The sequence below is a fragment of the Cherax quadricarinatus genome, chromosome 3 (genome assembly GCF_038502225.1).
Source record: "Cherax quadricarinatus isolate ZL_2023a chromosome 3, ASM3850222v1, whole genome shotgun sequence".
Taxonomy (NCBI): domain Eukaryota; kingdom Metazoa; phylum Arthropoda; class Malacostraca; order Decapoda; family Parastacidae; genus Cherax; species Cherax quadricarinatus.
The window spans coordinates 52,801,471-52,821,967 of NC_091294.1; the positions used below are offsets into that span (position 1 = coordinate 52,801,471).

At 36.7% G+C, this 20,497-nt stretch overlaps 1 protein-coding gene across 1 annotated transcript in view; it reads left to right on the forward strand.

Annotated features, from left to right (window-relative positions):
• Nucleotides 1-14,418, forward strand: part of LOC128706092 (echinoderm microtubule-associated protein-like 2) — a gene marked incomplete at its 3' end in the record, with an annotated part of 261,186 nt that extends 246,768 nt beyond the window's left edge. Inside the window, 1 exon segment of the mRNA XM_070091803.1 lies at nt 14,293-14,418. Within this exon segment, the coding sequence (XP_069947904.1) occupies nt 14,293-14,418 (126 nt within the window).
• Nucleotides 14,419-20,497: the final 6,079 nt, after the last annotated feature.

Below are 20,497 nucleotides of genomic sequence, written 5' to 3' on the forward strand. Positions count from 1 at the left end.
GAACATTTCTCCTGTGTTGAGCTTAATTTCAAGGTACTTTTCATCGTGAAAGCAATTAAAATCATATCGATTTCTGTAATATATCTTCCATTCTATCAAATGAGACCAAGAAAACGAGAATACAACCATAAAAATCATATGAAAATACCACTAAGGGGTGGCTAATTGCTGAGAAGTGAACTCCATTATTTATGCTTAGATTTCTTTCATTTTTGATGTACGTTAAGAAGCATCTTTCCATCATACATTGCCCAAGTTTCAATAAGATAGTCCAACAAACAAATGAGATACAATTCCCTAGATCAAGAGCAAGAGCCCCTCACCAGCGTCAAAGAACCTGCCTTGAGGTCTGCTCGCTTATGGAAACTTTGCTGGCGTATGAAAACAAAAAAAATTGACCCATCGACTGCTCGTATTTGGAAAAACTCGCACCTGGATGCGCTCGCAAATAGAGGTTCCACTGTATATCAATAGAAGTAAATTATGGTAAAAAGAATGAAATAATGATTGTACAGCAGGGCCCCGCTTTATGGCGTTTAACTTTACGGCGTTCCGCTAATACGGTCATTTCAAATTATGACCAAAACTCGCTATACGGCTCCCCCCACCTGACTTTCTAATACGGTCACCGCACCCCAACCTGTTTGTTTACATTCTTCGTGAGCTCAGTAAGCACTAAGTCTCTCCATTTTGTCCGGAAACTCCAAAATTTCAAATGTTTTTAAAAGTTATTTCATATTTTATATATACTCTGATAATTATACTTATGTATACCTGTACCTAAATAAGCTTACATACTGTGCTGGCATGCAGGTACACATTAAAATCAGTAAGAGTGTCTTATGTCTCCAGACGTCATATTAGTAATGATAATAATAATCATCGAGTCTCATTTAAATGTCGTATATTACGTTAATATACACATTTTCATTAATCCATCTATATTTTTTCAAAATTATATAATAAACACGATGCATAACATAAAAACATGATAAATACACCCCACAGTAGAATAAATAAACATAAATGTGAGATGTGGTAGCAGACGACTTGCACAAGTGACGCCATATTAGAAATGATAATAATAATACTAATCACCCCCCTTCCTCATTAAATGTCGTATATTACATTAATATACACATTTTCATTAATCCATCCATGATATTTTTTTCAAAATTATATAATAAACACGATACATAACATAAAAAGATGATAAATACACCCCACAATAGAATAAATAAACATAAATATGAGATGTGGTAGCCAGATAACTTGTACAAGTGATGGCAAGAATAACATTTTCTCTAATCTAACATAAGAGAAAATGTGTTACTGTGGGTAACTGTAGAAAATTATTCCTTTCGTATGTATGTAAGTTTATTCAGGTATACACAAATACAGTTACATAGAGTATCATACATAACATATGTGTAGAGAACCTAGGATAACCCAAAAAAGTCAGTGACTTATTTCCATTGCCTTCACTCAGAGCATCATTTCTTCTCAAAATGATGTTACATGAGAAGGGAGTGTTCTTTATTTATTCTACCGTATCAATGTAGAGACAACCTGTACACAATGTAACTTGTACACAAACCAGACGTGTACACTTTGTTTACAAAACTTACCTTCGCCTGGTTTGTTTACATAACTCTCCGCCTGTCCTCTCTCATGCACTCATTCTTTCTCTCTCTCATTTATTCGTTTTATCTCATTTACTTACTCCTGACCCTACATTAAGACTACAAATATTTTAAGGTAAGTAATGAGTGTACTGTATATACATTTTATTGCTCTGGGATGCTTAAATATCATAGAATAGTATGTGTGGGTGGGTTGGCCTGGTATGGTAGCCCGGCTGACTACCATACATACCGCACTTGATTTTTTACAATAAATACTACTCATCTCACCCTATATTTTAAGGTAAGTAATGAGTGAACTGTATATACATTTTATCGCTCTGGGATGCCTAAATATCATAGAATAGTATGTGTGGGTGGGGTGGCCTGGTAAGGTAGCCTGGCTGACTACCATACATACCACACTTGATTTCTTACAATAAATACTACTTGTCTCACCCTAGATTAAGACTATAAATATTTTAAGGTAAGTAATGAGTGCACTATGTGTGTATTGTACTTTTTTATTGTTTTTTGATGCCTGGTTCTATTGCTAACTTAATATATGTTAGTGTAAACTTGTTATCTAGTGTTTGTATGCATTTATAAGTGGAAAAAAAGGGTGTTCCACTTTATGGCAGTTTCCGCTTTACGGCGGTTTCCGCTTTACGGCAGTAGCCTGGAACCTAACCTGCCGTATAAGTGGGGCCCTGCTGTACATTACATTACAGTACTATGTAGGTAATTTATATAGCAAAGGTTTGACATTATACCCTACCCAGTATGTCTGCAATTTTCAAAGGTTCGACTTACATCCATTTTGACTTATGACCAGTTGGTCAGAACCAAGCTCGGTCGTAAGTCGGATGGTACCTGTACTCAATAATAATCACTGAATTTCATTAAATGTTGTATATTATATTACACATTTTCATTAATCCATCTATGATATTTTTTTCAAAATTATATAATAAACACGATATGTAACATATAAACATGATAAATACATCCAACAATAGAATAAATTAACATAAATATGAGATGTTGTAGCTAGACAATTTGTAAGAGTGACGGCAAGACTAACATTTTCTCTAGTCCAACATCAGAGAAAATGTGTTACTGGGGGCAACTGTAGAAAATTATTCCTTTTGTTTGCCTTCGCCCAGAGCTTCATTTCTTCTAAAAATGGTGTTACATGAGAATGGGAGTGTTCCTCTTTATTTATTTTACCGTATCAATGTGGAGACAACTTGTACACAACGTAACTTGTAAACAAACCAGGCGTGTACGCCTGGTTTGTTTACATAACTCCACTCCTGTTCTCTCTCATGCACTCATTCTCTCTCTCTCATTTATTTATTTTATCTCATTTACTCACCTCTGATCTTACATTAAGACTACAAATATTTTAAGGTAAGTAATGTGTGAACTATATGTGCATTTTATCGCTCTGGGACACTTTAACCCTTTGACTGTTTCAGCCGTATATATAGGTCTTATGAGGTACCGTGTTTGACGTATACACAGTGGACCCCCGCTTAACGATCACCTCCCAATGCGACCAATTATGTAAGTGTATTTATGTAAGTGCGTTTGTACATGTATGTTTGGGGGTCTGAAATGGACTAATCTACTTCATAATATTCCTTATGGGAACAAATTCGGTCAGTACTGGCACCTGAACATACTTCTGGAATGAAAAAGTATCGTTAACTGGGGGTCCACTGTATATTCATAAATTCTAGCGGCTTCATATCAAGCAGGAGAAAGCTGGTAGGCCCACATATGAGAGAATAGGTCTGTGTGGTCAGCGTGCACCATATAAAAAAAAATCCTGGAGCACGCAGTGCATTATGAGAAAAAAAAAAACTGACCGTTTTTTTTTTTAATTAAAATGCCGACTTTGTGGTCTATTTTTGTATAGTATTTATGGTTGTATTCTCGTTTTCTTGGTCTCATTTGATAGAATGGAAAACATATAGAAATAGACGTGATTTTGATTAATTTTACTAAAAAAAGAACCTGAAAATGGAGCTCAAAGTAGGGGAAATGTTTGATTTTTGCCAGTGTTCAAAAGTAAACAAATGATGTCATTGTCCAATAAATGTCCAACTAGCCATTCTGATATGTAGTCATGAATGGGTTGATGTTATTTATACAATTATTACAGTATTGCAGTAGTCTGCATAACAGTAAATCTTCTATTTTTTGTTTGAATAAAAATTCAAAATAGAAAGCAAGAGTAATATGAGAGGGGCCTGGAGATGTGACAGATGAACAAAGAAAATGTTGTTTTAGAGCCAGGAATGTCTGCATTGTTCATTCTGGACCATATTTTGAAATTGTCATATTTTTTAATTTTCGTGAAATTGGCCAAATTGCAAATTTCTGACCACGTTATTGGGTAGTTGAAATCGATAAATGGGCAGTTTCTTGTACTCAATCAATAGAAAAAAACAGAGTTGTAAAGAAATTGCTATGAATTTGGTCACGTGGAACAATGGAATTAGCCGATAATAGGGCTCAAAGTGAGCGAAATTGCTGATTTGTAAATATCGCCGAGGTTGCTAACTTTGCGAGAGCGTAATTCCGTCAGTTTTCCATCAAATTTCTTTTTTTTTTTTTTTTTTTTGAAATTTTGCGACACCAGGAGACACCTCAGGATTGGGGGTTGCGACAGTCAAGGGGTTAAATGTCAGAGTATTATGTGTGGGTAGGGTTGCCTGGTATGGTAGCCTGGCTGGCTACCATATGTACCACACTTGATTTCTTAAAATAAATACAACTTATCTCACCCTACATTAAGACTAAAAATATTTTAAGGTAAGTAATGAGTGTACTATATTTTACTTTTTTATTGTTTCTTTAATGCCTAGTTCTATTGCTAATGTAATATATGTTAGTGTAAACTTGTTATCTAGTATTTATATGCATTTATAAGTGGAAAAAAGGGGCATTCCACTTTACAGTGATTTCTGCTTTATGGAGGTAGCCTGGAACCTAACCTGCCATATAAGTGTAGTAGTAGATGTAATACTAGTGGTAGTAGTGGTGGTAATAGTCGACTTGCACATGACTTAAAAAGATTATTAGGGCTTATCGCTTGGGTAACACTAAAATGGGCTGAGCAAATATTTTTGTTACTGGGTTGGATTTGCAAAGGTCTGTTTCACTGTTCCTCTTCTGTTATGTTCCTATGTAGTATCAGCAACAGCAACTATGTGATGGCAGGGTTTATTGCTTTAGGGAGGATTCTTGCTGATACTTCAGAGATGATGAAGCTGCTTTTATTTTGCTTAGTTGTCCTAGAAATAGCGATTAATGATGATTCAAGACATTTACATTTGTGGAAATTAGGTTCTTTAACAATGGTATTGAGTGAGGCAAGATTTGGGTGGGAGATGACATAAGTTATGTCATCAGCAAAGAGAATAGGTTTCAGGTGTTGTGCTACATTGGGAAGATCATTGATGTATAAGAGGAAGAGCAGGGGACCAAGGACACTTCCCTGTGGCACTCCAGTATCAAGTGGTTGTGTTGATGAGGTTGTGTCCTTAATAGAGATGTATTGATACCTGTAAGTAAGGTAGGATTTGAAATATGTAAGTGCATGGCCTCTTATACCATAATGGTCAAGTTTATAGAGTAGGATGCTATGGTCTACTGTATCAAAAGCTTTCCTTAGGTCATTAAAGAGTCATAATAGATATTTGTTATTTTCCAGTGCTGTGTAAAGCAGGTCTAGCATTTTTACAATTGCGTCATTTGTGTTTTTGTTTTTTCTGAAGCCACATTGACAGGGGTTGAATATGCTTTGTGATGTTATAAATGAATATAATCCCTTGTGCACGAGTTTCTTAAAGATTTTGGATAGCAACAGTAAGTTTGATATTGGTCTATAGTTGTTTATGTCTGTGGGGTCACCACCTTTGTGTATTGGTGTAACCCTTGCTGTCTTGAGTAGTGTCAGGAAAGTGCTATTTTCTTGTGATTTGTTAACCCTTTGAGGGTTTCGGATGTACTAGTACGGCTTACGACCCAGGGTTTTTGACGTACTAGTACGCCTAAATTCTAGCTCCCTCAAATCTAGTGGGAGAAAGCTGGTTGGCCTTCAAATGAAAGAATGGGTCTATGTGGTCAGTGTGCACAGTCTAAAAAAATCCTGCAGCTCACAGTGCATAATGAGAAAAAAAAAACTGACCGTTTTTTTTGGAATAAAACAGCGACTTTGCACTGTATTTTCGTATGGTATTTATTGTTGTATTCTAGTTTTCTTGGTCTCATTTTATAGAATGGAAGACATAGTACAGAAATTGAGATGATTTTGACTGGTTTTACAATGAAAGGTACCTTGAAATTGAGCTCAAAGTAGCAGAAATGTTCGATTTTACCAAATTTCAAAAGTAAACAAATTGTGCCAAGCGTCCAATACACGTCAACTGGTGAGTCTAATATTCTTTCACAAGTGCGCCAATAATATTTATACCATTTTTTACACTAATGCAGTAGTCTGCATAACAGTAAATCTTATATTTTTTGTGAGAATAAAAATTCGAAGTGGAAAGCAAAAGAATATAAGAGGGGCCTTGAGACGTGACTAATGACCAGAGGAAATGTCATTTTAGTGCCAGGAATGTGTTTCTTGTTTATTCTGGACCCTATTCTGAAATTGGCATCTTTTGAAATTTGTGTGAAATTGGCAAAATTGCTAAATTCTGACCACTGTAGTTGAATTTCATAAATGGGTGGTTTCTTGCACCCATTCGATAGAAAAAAATGGAGTTCTAGCAAAATATTCATGTTTTTTGTCGACTAGTACAGTGGAATTGGCCGAAAATGGGGCTGAAAGTGGGCAAAATCGCCGATGCGTAAACATCGCCGAGACCGCTAACTTCGCGAGAGCATAATTCCGTAAGTTTTCCATCAAATTTCAAACTTTTGGTGTCCTTATGATCGGGAAAAGATTCTCTATCTTTTCATAAGAGAAAATTATTTTTTTTTTTTTTTAAATTTGGCCGACCCTGAGAACGAGTTTCGGAGAGGGCCTGTCGACCCTCAAAGGGTTAAAGAGTAATGAAATAGCAGGCGAAAGGACATGAGCCACTTGCTTGTACAATGATGGTGGGACTTGAGACAGATTCCCCGATATATTATTTAAGTGACTTAACCCCTAAACGGTCCAAACGTATATACAGTGGACCCCCGCATAACGATCACCTCCGAATGCGACCAATTATGTAAGTGTATTTATGTAAGTGCGTTTGTACGTGTATGTTTGGGGGTCTGAAATGGACTAATCTACTTCACAATATTCCTTATGGGAACAAATTCGGTCAGTACTGGCACCTGAACATACTTCTGGAGTGAAAAAATATCGTTAACCGGGGGTCCACTGTATACGTTCTTATGCGTAGCGCCCCAAACGTATATATGCGTTTTAATTTTCCTGCCTCCAAATTTGGCATGATTGGCCTGAGATACCTGCTCAGCATAGAATTGGTCTTAACATTTGGTGTGCGCAGTATTAACCCTTTCAGGGTTTCGGATGTACTAGTACGGCTTACGCACCAGGGTTTTTGACGTACTAGTACGCCTAAATTCTAGCGCCCTCAAATGTAGTGAGAGAAAGCTGGTAGGCCTACATATGAAAGAATGGGTCTATGTGGTCAGTGTGAGTGGTATAAAAAAGTCCTGCAGCATTCAGTGAGTAATGAGAAAAAAAACTTTGACAGTGTTTTTGGATTAAAACAGCGACTTTGCACTGTATTTTCGTATGGTATTTATTGTTATATTCTAGTTTTCCTGGTTTCATTTTATAGAATGGAAGACATATTACAGAAATTGAGATGATTTTGACTGGTTTTACAATGAAAAGTACCTTGAAATTGAGCTCAAAGTAGCTAAAATGTTCGATTTTTACTAAGGTTCAAAAGTAAACAAATCGTGCTAAGCGTCCAATACACGTCAACTGGTGAGTCTAATATTCTTTCACAAGTGCGCTGATATTATTTATACCATTTCTACACTAATGCAGTTGTCTGCATAACAGTAAATCTTCTATTTTTTGTGAGAATAAAAATTCAAAGTGGAAAGCTAGAGAATGTAAGAGGGGCATGGGGACATGACTGATGAACAGAGGAAATGTTATTTTAGTGCCAGGAATGTGTTTCTTGTTTATTCTGGACCCCATTTGGAATAAATTGGCATCTTTTGAAATTTGTGTGAAATTGGCAAAATTGCTAAACTCTGACTACTGTATTGAATAGTTGAGATCGGTAAATGGGTGGTTTCTTGTACTCATTCGATAGAAAAAATGGAGTTCTAGTGAAATAGTTATGATTTTTGTCAATTAGTACACAGCATAATTCCGTAAGTTTTCCATGAAATTTTATACTTTTGGTGTCATTATGATTGGGAAAAGATTCTCTATCTTTTCATGATGATTTTTTTTTTTGGGGGGGGGGGGAATTTGGGCGACCCTGAGAACAAGTCTGGGAGAGGGCCTGGGGACCCTGAAAGGGTTACAAAAATCTGGGACCACTTAGTACCTTGTGGGAGCGCCAGTTAACCCTTTCAGGGTCTGTCCCGTAAATCTACGGCTTTACGTTCAGGGTCCAAACCGTAGATCTACGTCATGAGCTCAGCTCACTCTGATAAACTGTGAGTGGTAAATTTGGGCCTAGATATGAGAGAATACATCTATGTGGTATGTGTGCACCACATAAAACAAATCCTGCAGCACACTGTGTATAATGAGAGGAAAAAAACTGAGACCGTGATTTTCGATTAAAACAGCGACTTTGCAGTGTTTTTTCATATGTTTTTTATAGTTGTATTTGTGATTTCTTGGTCTCATTTGATAGAATGGAAGACATATTACAGAAATAGAGATAATTTTGATTGGTTTTAGCACTGGAAATGGCTTGAAACTGAGCTCAAAGTGGCGGAAATGTTAAATTTTTGCCGATGTTCAATAGTAAACAAACGACCTCACACGTCTAATACACGCCAGCTGGTGGGTCTAATATACATTCATAAATGTGGTGATGATATTTATACAATTATTACAATATTGCATAACAGTAAATCTTCTATTTTTTGGTGTGAATAAAAATTCATTATGTGAATAAAAAATCAAAATGGAATTTATTTGTAAAGCCTCAAAACGTAACTAATGAACAGAGGAAATGTTAGTTTAGTGCCAGGAATACCTACATTGTTTATTCTGGATCCTATTTTGAAATTGGAATATTTTGAACTTTGTGTTAAATTGGCCAAATTACCAATTTTCGGTCACTTTATTTTGTAGTTGAAACAGTTGACTTGGCGATTTCTTGTGCTCAATCGATAGAAGTAATCCTAGTGAAATAGCTAAGAATTTGGTCGACTGGAATAATGTAATTGGCCTAAAATGGGAGTCAAAGTTGGCAAAATCGCCGATTCGTAAATATCGCTGACACATCAAAATTCACGAGAGCATAATTTCATCAATTTCCCATCAAATTTCGTACTTTTTGTTTTATTACATTCACAAAAAGATTCTCTACCATTTCATAAGAAAAAAATTTTTTTTTTTTTTTTTAAATTCTTGGACACTGAGGCACCACTTCAGATTTTGGCCTTGGACCCTGAAAGGGTTAAATTGAGTGCCAGCTAGAGCAAACAGTGTGGCAAACTCCAAAGATTCACTGATGTAGTCATATTAACACTCCTCTTTTAAAAGGAAAGTGATGTTTACCCCAAGTTTAGGGTCTGTCTATCTGCCTCTGTCTCTGTTTCTATCTGTGTCTGTCTGTCTGTCTGTCTCTGGCTTTGTCTCTGTCTATCTCTTTAAGTCTGTCTTTGTCTATCTCTGTCTCTCAGGTACACATAAATACAAGTATACGGAGTATAAATTACCTAGGATAACCCAAAAATCCAGACAAAGTGCTATACTCTGCTTGAAGATGTGAGTAAAGATGATGACGCAGTCTTGTGGCTCTCTGAGACAGAGAGCTAGACAGATAGACAGGGAGCTTGGCAGACAGACAAATAGACAAACAGAAATGTTTGTGTACCAGCAAAAACAAAGGGAGGGGGATGGTCATCTAATCTTTTCTTATCAGCTGCACCCTCCCCCACCCTCATGTATGCTCATCAGACGTCAGCTCTATCATTTATCTTATGTCACTGTCAGGGGTGGACTTTGTTTTTGATGCTTCAGGGGAACTTATTATTATATGTATTATTATTATTACATATTGTTATTTTTTTTTTCAACAAGTCGGCTGTCTCCCACCGAGGCAGGGTGACCCAAAATAAGAAAGAAAATCCCCAAAAAGAAAATACTTTCATCATCATTCAACACTTTGACCTCACATATAATCACTGTTTTTGCAGAGGTGCTCAGAATACAACAGTTTAGAAGGATATACCTATAAAGATACACAACATATCCCTCCAAACTGCTAATATCCCAAACCCCTCCTTTAGAGTGCAGGCATTGTACTTCCCATTTCCAGGACTCAAGTCCGGCTATATAAAAATAACCGGTTTCCCTGAATCCCTTCTCTAAATATTACCCTGCTCACACTCCAACAGATCGTCAGGTTCCAAATACCATTCGTCTCCATTCACTCCTACCTAACACGCTCACGCACGCTTGCTGGAAGTCCAAGCCCCTTGCCCACAAAACCTCCTTTACCCCCTCCCTCCAACCTTTTTGAGGACGACCCCTACCCCGCCTTCCTTCCCCTACAGATTTATAGGCTCTCCATGTCATCCTACTTTGATCCATTCTCTTTAAATGACCAAACCACCTCAACAACCCCTCTTCAGCCCTCTGACTAATACTTTTATTAACTCCACACCTTCTCCTAATTTCCACACTCCGAATTTTCTACATAATATTTACACCACACATTGCCCTTAGACAGGACATCTCCATTGCCTCCAACTGCCTCCTCACTGCTGCATTCACAACCCAAGCTTCACACCCATATAGGAGTGTTGGTACTACTATACTTTCATACACTCCCTTCTTTGCCTCCATAGATAACGTTTTTTTGTCTCCACATATACCTCAATGCACCACTCACCTTTTTTCCCCTCATCAATTCTATGATGACCCTCATCCTTCATAAATCCATCCGCCGACACGTCAACTCCCAAGTATCTGAAAACATTCACTTCTTCCATACTCCTTCTCCCCAATTTGATATCCAATTTCTCTTTATCTAAATCATTTGATACCCTCATCACCTTACTCTTTTCTATGTTCACTTTCAACTTTCTACCTTTACACACACTCCCAAACTCATCCATTAACCTTTGCAATTTTTCTTTAGAATCTCCCATAAGCACAGTATCATCAGTAAAAAGCAACTGTGTCAATTCCCATTTTGTATTTGATTTCCCATAATTTAATCCCACCCCTCTCCCGAACACCCTAGCATTTACTTCTTTTACAACCCCATCTATTAATATATTAAACAACCATGGTGACATTACACATCCCTGTCTAAGACTTACTTTTACTGGGAAGTAGTCTCCCTCTTGTTATTATTATTATTTTTATGTATTATCCTCCTCCTCCTCCTCCTCCTCCTCCTCCTCCTCCTCCTCCTCCTCCTCCTCCACTTCCACATATCCAAAACATTGCTGGTACCTGTAAATGCTTTGTTTATATTCCAAGACAATAGTAAATGGCTAAGGCAGGTGTAAATGTCCACCTGTCAATGTGTTTGTGACAATTTGAGTACAATTTCAGTACCTAATAATAGTGTCAGAACAAAGATTGTTTATAAAATTACAAGAACTACTATAAATTGTAATTATCGGAACATAAAAATTATATAAAATAATATGAAAAATAGAAGAAAAGGTATATTGGCAACACTTCTGCAAGCAGCAGGACTCCATGTTGCTGTCACATGAGCATCCAGTGCCAACTTCTCTGTCTCATATCTCTCTAAAGTACTGACCCTATTTTTCTTTTATTCTGAAACACTTAAAAAAATGTGCTCTTTTTTTCTATGAAAAAAAATGACTTTTTTTTTTTTCAAAATATTCAGGGCACTGTGCGAGTGAACATATATATACGTTTGGACCATTTAAGGGTTAATAATCGAGGTGACTTCAGTGGGCTTGGTAGGTGCAAGATATGAGGAGGTTGGGAAATTCCCATCTAAGTAATCACTTGCTCGGGCATTGGTACATGGGATTTTACTGGCGAGATTTGATCCTGTGGTTGAGAAGAAGTCATTTATCTTGTTAACTGTATCAGCAGGCTGTAGTTGTGTTTCATTCAGTTTAGTTAGGATAATATCCCTAGTTTTTTTTTAGTTTGTGGGTGCCCAGAGTCTGAGAGAGTGTTTTCCAGGTCTTTTTTTTATATCTCCTCTTGTTCTGGTGAATCTGCTGGAATAGTACAATTGCTTGGCTCTCTTATTAGTTTAGTGAGAATTGATGCATAGTGTTTGATAATATCTTTGTGTATTAAGCCCTGTCTATATTGCTTTTCATATTGATGTTTCTTATCAGTGGATCTTAATATGCTGTTATTTAGCCATAGGCAACCAAGCCGTTTATTCGTAATCTGTTTCGTTTTTATGGGACAATGTTTGTTGTAAAATCTAAGTAATTTATTAAGAAATTTGTCTGTTTATAAATTCAAGTCTCTTCTTAAAAACCACTTACTCACCCACAACTAAAAAAATACTGCATAACTGCATCTCATAAATTATAACCTGTGACCCTATCAAACTTTTTTTTTTTTTTAATTACGTTACCTAATAGAATACTCCATTCTCTTGAATGCACAAAAACTCATCAAATGACCATATGACCTGTCTTTGAAATATACTCATTTGTGCTTAATTGTTATTTGTTTACTGTAATTTTTACCACTGACTATATCATTGCTTAATTAATCTTAAGTTAATTTTAAGCCTGCCCATAATGCTCTGCATACAAGGAGCTTATGGCATGTGCACTTAACCATTGTATTTCTTTGTACATCTATGTATCATGTCCAAATTAATAATAAATAAATAAATAAATTGGAGAATTTTGTAGGCCAGTCAACCATCCCTAGCTCTGCTGTGAGGTTACCTTTTGAGGCCTCGTCATAAAGTCTAAAAGAAACTTTGTTGTATTCCAGTGGTTGTTTACTAATGTTTGTTAACAGGAAGGTGGGGTAGTGGTCAGTAGTGCTGTCTGTGATTATCTCTGATTTAAGGGGGGCAACCATAATTGACCATATATAGTTGATTATGGTTGCACTTGTCTGTCAGCCTGGTTGGTTTAGTTATATAGTTTGTATGAGAAGTACATTGTTCATAATGTTAATGAAATCAGTTACAGGCTGGTCATCTGGTAGGCCAAGGTTGATGTTGAAGTCTCTGGATAAGAGAAGGTGGTGCTTGTTCATTTGGTTGCTTATTATTAGTGTCTTTAATTTGTCGTTAAAATTTGGGATGTTTGCATGTGGCATCCAGTTGATGGCTTTTCAGTAAAATTTGCAAGAATATATTCTCCATATTCATCACTGTAGCAAGTGGTGTTGTAACAAGATAATTCATTAGAGTAATAGATTGCAATACCACCCCCAACTTGGTATTGTCTGCAGTTGTGAATTGCAGTGTATCCTGGTAATGAGTTGATATCTATTGTGTCCTGTTTAAGCCAGGTTTCAGTGAGAATAATTCAGGAGAAGGTTGTCGTTAGAGAATCAAGGAGTGCCAGGAGGTCATCATAGTATTTCTTTAGGGACCTGATATTGTAATTAAGAATTGTAATATTTTTAGCAGTATTTAGGGCAGTGCTGGCTTGTGATGCTGTGTAATTGTGGCAGTTACTTTCCATTAAATTTTGATTGGGAATTAGATTATATAGATTTTGATTTGGGTTGACATAATCATTCATCATTCAGGTTAAATTGTAATTCTTTATCATGTATAGTGTGTTGTTTCAGTACTGGTATCTGTAATAAGGGGATGTTTGGACAAGTGTATAGCTAATGCATGTTGGTCAGGTAGTGTCAAAACTAATAAACATAGTGAACTTAGACAGAACTTTATCCATAAGGCAAAAAAGGAAATGTACCAGAGTATAGTGATACCAGCACAGTTGTATGGATGTAAGGCATGGGGTTTGAGTAGTGCAGTGGGAAAGAGGCTGTTGACAGAGATGTTATGTTTAAGAGCATTGTGTGGTGTGAATATTATGCAGAGAACTTGGAGTGTGGAGATTAGGAGGCATGGAGCTACTAAAAGTATTATTCAGAGTGCTGAGGAGGGATTGTTGAGGTGGTTCAGACAGTGAGGATGGAGAAAAACAGGATGACTAGGCAGGTGTATAAATCTTGGGGAAACTGGTTATCGTCTTGGAGGTGTGGGGATATCGTCTGAAGGAGGGGTGGGGATATTGCAGTTTAGTAGGTCATTTGAATTTCAATGTCAGTGTGCTTCTGGCAAGACAGTGATTAATTGAATGACTGAAAGTGTTTTCTTCTTTGTCAGGTCACCCTACATCAGTGGGAGATGGCTGTAGTGTCTTAGAAAGACACTATATGCAGAACAAACTTGTTCTGCATAGCTTTGTTGTCATTATGTCTCTGTGTCTTGTGCGATAACTTACAGGCATTGAAATTGGTAATAACTCACAGTTCACCTTTGTATATTATTTTCAGATCCCAGAGCAATATGGGTCACCTCGTGTAGTGACGTCAGGCCGGGGAACACAGCTGGTGGTGGGCACCACTCGTAACTGTGTTTTGGAAGGAACATTTACTTTCCCAATGCGGCCCGTTATGCAGGTAATTGAAAGCATTTATTTTACATTGGCAGTAATAGGAAAAATACTAATATTTTGTATTAAATAATTGAAAAATGCATTAAAATTGCATGCACTATTGACAAGTTGATAAGACAAATCTGCAACATTAGGCATCTTTATTAACCCTTTCAGGGTCCAGAGGCCAAATTTCAAAGTGCGCACCAGTGTCCAAGAATTTTCATAAAATAATTTTGTTATTTTTTCTTATGAAATGGTAGAGAATGTTTTTCTGAAGGTAAAGCAAAAAAGTACAAAATTTGATGGAAAATTGACGAAATTATGCTCTCGCGAATTTGTCAGTGATAACTTATGCATCGGCGATTTTGCCGACTTTGATTCCCATTTTAGGCCAGTTACCTTATTCTAGTCAACCAAATTCTTAGCTGTTTCACTAGTATTACTTTTATTCTAATGACTGAGCACAAGAAATCGCCAACTCAATTGTTTCAACTACAATATAAAGTGATTGGAATTTGGTAATTTGGCCAATCATCTCTATTTCTGTAATATATCTTCCATTCTATCAAATGAGACCAAGAAATTGCAAATACAACTACAGTGGACCCCCGCTTAACGATCACCTCCCAATGCGACCAATTATGTAAGTGTATTTATGTAAGTGCGTTTGTACGTGTATGTTTGGGGGTCTGAAATGGACTAATCTACTTCACAATATTCCTTATGGGAACAAATTCGGTCAGTACTGGCACCTGAACATACTTCTGGAATGAAAAAATATCGTTAATCGGAGGTCCACTGTATAATAAACATACGAAAAAACACTGCAAAGTTGCTGATTTAATAAAAATTACTGTCTCAGTTTTTTTCTCTCATGCACTGTGCTGCAGGATTTGTTTTATGTGGTGAACACATACCACATAGATGTATTCTCTCATATCTAGGCTCAAATTTACCACTCACAGCTTATCAGAGTGAGCTGAGCTCATGGCGTAGATCTACAGTTTGGACCCTCAACATAAAGCCGTAGATCTACGGCATGGACCCTGAAAGGGTTAATGAAACATTTTGCCTACACTGCAGGCTTAATTAGCCAAGAATACTGGGATGTATTACAGTCGGTTAGATGGTAGATGAAGTGAAGTGGTAGTTAGAGGTAATTCCCTCAGCCTTTATGATAGTCTAGTCTGTCATTATCTTTCACCAAGGTTGAGGTAATGTAATTCATTCTTGTATTCAACTTAATGAAGACTGGAATATAGGCTTCATCAATAAAAATGCTTAATATTGTACATATGTCTTACTCATCTGCATAAATGCTGTAGTTATTCCATCATATCCTCTTTTTATTGCTGCTCTTTCTAAAATAAAATTTTTGACTAGTAGAAATGTGTGAGAACTGTGCTTTGATGATGGAGTGGAGGTACTGTATTATACATAACTTGATTAATTAACCCTTTCAGGGTTGGTGCTGTACTAGTACACATAAATTCTAGCACCTTCAAATCTAGCGAGAGAAAGCTGGTAGGCCTACACATGAAAGAATGGGTCTATGTGGTCAGTGTGCACAGTATAAAAAAATTCCTGCAGCATACAGTGCATAATGAGAAAAAAAAAACTCGACCATGTTTTTGGTTTAAAACAGTGACTTTGGCAGTGTATTTTCATATGCTATATATGGTTGTATTCTAGTTTTCCTGGTCTCATTTTATAGAATGGAAGACATATTTCAGAAATTGAGATGATTTTGATTGGTTTCACAATGAAAAGTACCTTGAAATTGAGCTCAAAGTAGCAGAAATGTTCGATTTTTGCTAAAGTTCAAAAGTAAACAAATCATGCTAAGCGTCCAATACACATCAACTGGTGAGTCTAATATTCTTTCACAAGTGCATTGATATTATTTATACCATTTCTACACTAATGCAGTAGTCTGCATAACAGTAAATCTTCTATTTTTTGCTAGAATAAAAATTCAAAGTGGAAAGCAAAAAAAATACAACAGAGGCCTGGGGATGTGACTAATGAACAGAGGAAATGTTATTTTAGTGCCAGAAATGTCTGTCTTGTTTATTCTGGACTCTATTTGGAAATTGGCATCTTTTGAAATTTGTATGAAATTGGCAAAATTACCAATTTCTGACCGCTTTAGTGGATAGTTGAAATCGGTAAATGGGTAGTTTCTTGTACTCATTCGATAGAAAAAATGGAGTTCTAGCGAAATATGTATGATTTTTATCGACTGGTACATTGGAATTGGCCGAAAATAGGGTTCAAATTTGGCAAAATCGCCGATGTGTAAACATCGTTGAGACCGCTAACTTCGCGAGAGCATAATTCCATACGTTTTCCATCAAATTTCATACTTTTGGTGTCATTATGATCGGGAAAAGATCCTGTATCATTTCATAAGAAGAAATAATAATTTTTGTTTTTGAAAAATTTCCAACCCTGAGAACAAGTTTAGGAGAGGGCCTGCCGACCCTGAAAGGGTTAATATGTTTTGGGTTCAGGTTACTGGCATATTGAGATCTACTCCTCTACTTTACCATTTATTACTTTAAAGCTATTACATATTAGGTATCACTTAAAACTGAGGTACCTGTAGTGTTTGTCAGATATTTTTCTTGAAAGATTTTCATAAGAACATAAGAAAGGAGGAACACTGCAGCAGGCCTGTTGGCCCATACTAGGCAGGTTCTTTACAATTCATCCCACTAACAAAACATTTGCCCAACCCAATTTCCAATGCTACCCAAGAAATAAGCTCTGATGTGCAAGTCCCACTCGAATCCAACCCCTCCCACTCATGTACTTATCCAACCTAAATTTGAAACTACCCAAAGTCCTAGCCTCAGTAACCCAGCTTGGTAGACTGTTCCACTCATCAACTACCCTATTTCCAAACCAATACTTTCCTATGTCCTTTCTAAATCTAAACTTATCTAATTTAAGTCCATTACTGCGGGTTCTCTCTTGGAGAGATATCCTCAAGACCTTATTAATATCCCCTTTATTAATACCTATCTTCCATTTATACACTTCGATCAGGTCTCCCCTCATTCTTCGTCTAACAAGTGAATGTAACTTAAGAGTCTTCAATTTTTCTTCATAGGAAGATTTCTAATGCTATGTATTAATTTAGTCATCCTACGCTGAATCTATAACTTGAGTACACGTCATCCAGTCTGCTTAAAATTTTCATGACTGGTGTACCATAACTAGAGCAAGGTTAAGTTCTTAATGGGGTGTAAAGGTTTCATTTTATCACTTTTTATAAGCTATATGGAATTTGGATTTCTGTGCAGTAATGTGTGAGAGATTCTGATTAGCTTCGAACTTTTGACACTGGTTAATCTTACTGAGAAAATGCTTCGGATTTTTATTGCCACTTGTAGATGTTTAACATACAGTTGAGAATACTTTATCCAAATGGGACTAGAAGTGTTTTGGATTTTTTTTTTTTTTTGGGTATTTGTAGATTTGCATCTATGAAATGGGACAGCTTGGGGATGGGACCCCAAGTCTAAACACAGACAGCATTGTACTGTACAAGTTCTGTACCAAAAAAAGCTTGACCACTGCTTACAAAAAGAAGATACCGTATTTTTTCCCCATATAAGTCTAGGTGGGTGCAAGAGGAAAGAGGAGTGATTGGTGGAATGATGAAGTAAAGGGTGTGATAAAAGAGAAAAAGGTAGCTTTTGAGAGGTTTTTACAAAGCAGAAGTATTGTAAGATCAGAGTATATGGAGAGTTAAAGAAAGGTGAAGAGAATGGTGAGAGTGCAAAAGGAGGGCAGATAAAAGAGTGGGAGAGGCACTGGCAAGAAATTTGCTGAAAATAAGAAAAATTTTTGGAGTGAGATAAACAAGTTAAGAAAGCCTAGGGAATGAATGGATTTATCAGTTAAAAACAGAATAGGGGAGTTAGTAGATGGGGAGCTGGAGGTATTGGGTAGATGGTGGGAATGTTTTGAGGAACTTTTAAATGTCGATGAAGAAAGGGAGGTGGTAATTTCATGTACTGGTCAGGGAGGTATAATATCTTTTAGGAGTGAAGAAGAGCAGGATGTGAATGTGGGGGGAGGTGCTTGAGGCATTATGTAGAATGAAAGGGGGTAAAGCAGCTAGAACTGACGGGATCATTACAGAAATGTTAAAAGCAGGGGAGGATATTGTGTTGGAGTGGTTGGTATTTTTGTTTAATAAATGTATGAAAGGGCAGAAGGTACATAGGGATTGGCAGAGAGCATGTATAGTTCCTTTATATAAAGGGAAGGGGGACAAAAGAGATTGTAAAAATTATAGAGAAATAAGTTTACTGAGTATACCAAGTAAAGTGTATGGTAGGGTTATTATTGAAAGAATTAGAGGTAAGACAGAGAGTAGGATTGCAGATGAGCAAGGAGGGTTTAGAGTGGTGTAGGGGAAGTGTAGATCAAGTGTTTACATTGAAGCATATATGTGAACAATACAGTGGAACCTCAGCTTACCAACGCCCCACCATGCGAATTTTTCAGGATACGAACCATCGCTCGGTTCATTTTTTTGCTTCTGGATAGGAACGAATTTTCAGGATGCGAACTTTCCCCTCAAGGGAAGTTCCTTAAATAAATAAATAAATAAATAAATAAAATATTTATTCCTTTGCAAAGGTTACAATGTGTGTTTACATATAATATGATTGGAGCAGAGAAAGCCACTATCATGCCGAGGCATTTCAGGCAGACTTAACCTAATACTAATAGACTAAAGTCTAGACAGGTGAAGAGTGGTAGTGGTTACCAGTGTTTTGCTGATGGTGGTGCCAACTACTGGCAGCCTTTTGAAGTTTCTCCTTGCTGTTATTATTATTATTATTATTATTACAGTGGAACCCCGACATTCGATGGCATTGACATTCGATAAATCCAACATTCGATGCATTTTAACGCAAAAATTTTGCTTCGATATTTGATGGAAAACCTGACATTCGATACGATTCGTACGAGACGTGTCCATGTGTGGCCTGAACTGTTCCATGTGTGCCAGTGTTTACAAGCCAGCCAGTGTGTGCGCATCTAAGGATACATTCAGTACATTCCATATTATTCATATTATCACTGTTTTTGGTACTTGTTTCTGCAAAATAAGTCACCATGGGCCCCAAGAAAGCTTCTTGTGCCAACCCTGTGGTAAAAAGGGTGAGAATTAGTATGGAAATTAAGAAAGATTTTGAAGGGTTTGGGGCTAACCCTGAGAAGCCTATGCCAGTTGTGGAATCCATTGTGCCTACTTCAAAAATTAAGGAAATGTGTGCACAGTGGGTTGAACTGCAAACCTTTATGGATGAAAATCACCCTAACACAGCTATTGCAAGCCATGCTGGTGACTATTACAATGACAGTGTTGTGGCCCATTTTAGACAAATCGTAAAGGAACGGGAGGTACAGAGCTCTATGGACAGATTTGTTGTGCGACAGAGGTCCAGTGACTCTCAAGCTGGTCCTAGTGGCATTAAAAGAAGAAGGGAAGTTCCCCGGAAAAGGACTTGCTACCTCGAGTCTTAATGGAAGGGGATTCCTCTTCTAAACATTAAAAACTTCGACACTCTCCCCTCCTCCCATCCCATCAATCATCACCAGATCTTCATTAAAGATAAGTGTCAATTATTCTGTTGTTATTAATCTATTGTTATTGTTGTTATTGTAATTATTCTATTGCATTAAACTTAATATTTCATGTGGTAAAAATTGTTTTTTCGAACTTTTGGGTGTCTTGCACCGATTAATTTGATTTCCATTATTTCTTATGGGGAAAATTAATTCGACTTTCGATATTTTCGACATTCGATAGCTCTCTGGAACGGATTACTATCGAATCTCGAGGGTCCACTGTACTATTATATTGTATTATTATTATTGTTATTATTGTTATAATAATTATTATTATTAGTATGTACATGGTGAGGGGCTCTTGATCTAGGGAATTGGATCTGTGCTCCACTTCCCTAAATTAATAATAATAATAATAATAGTTATAATACATCTGTATTAATAATAATAATTTTAATATGAACATACTAAGAATCATAATAATAATAATAGGGTGTGTAGAAGAG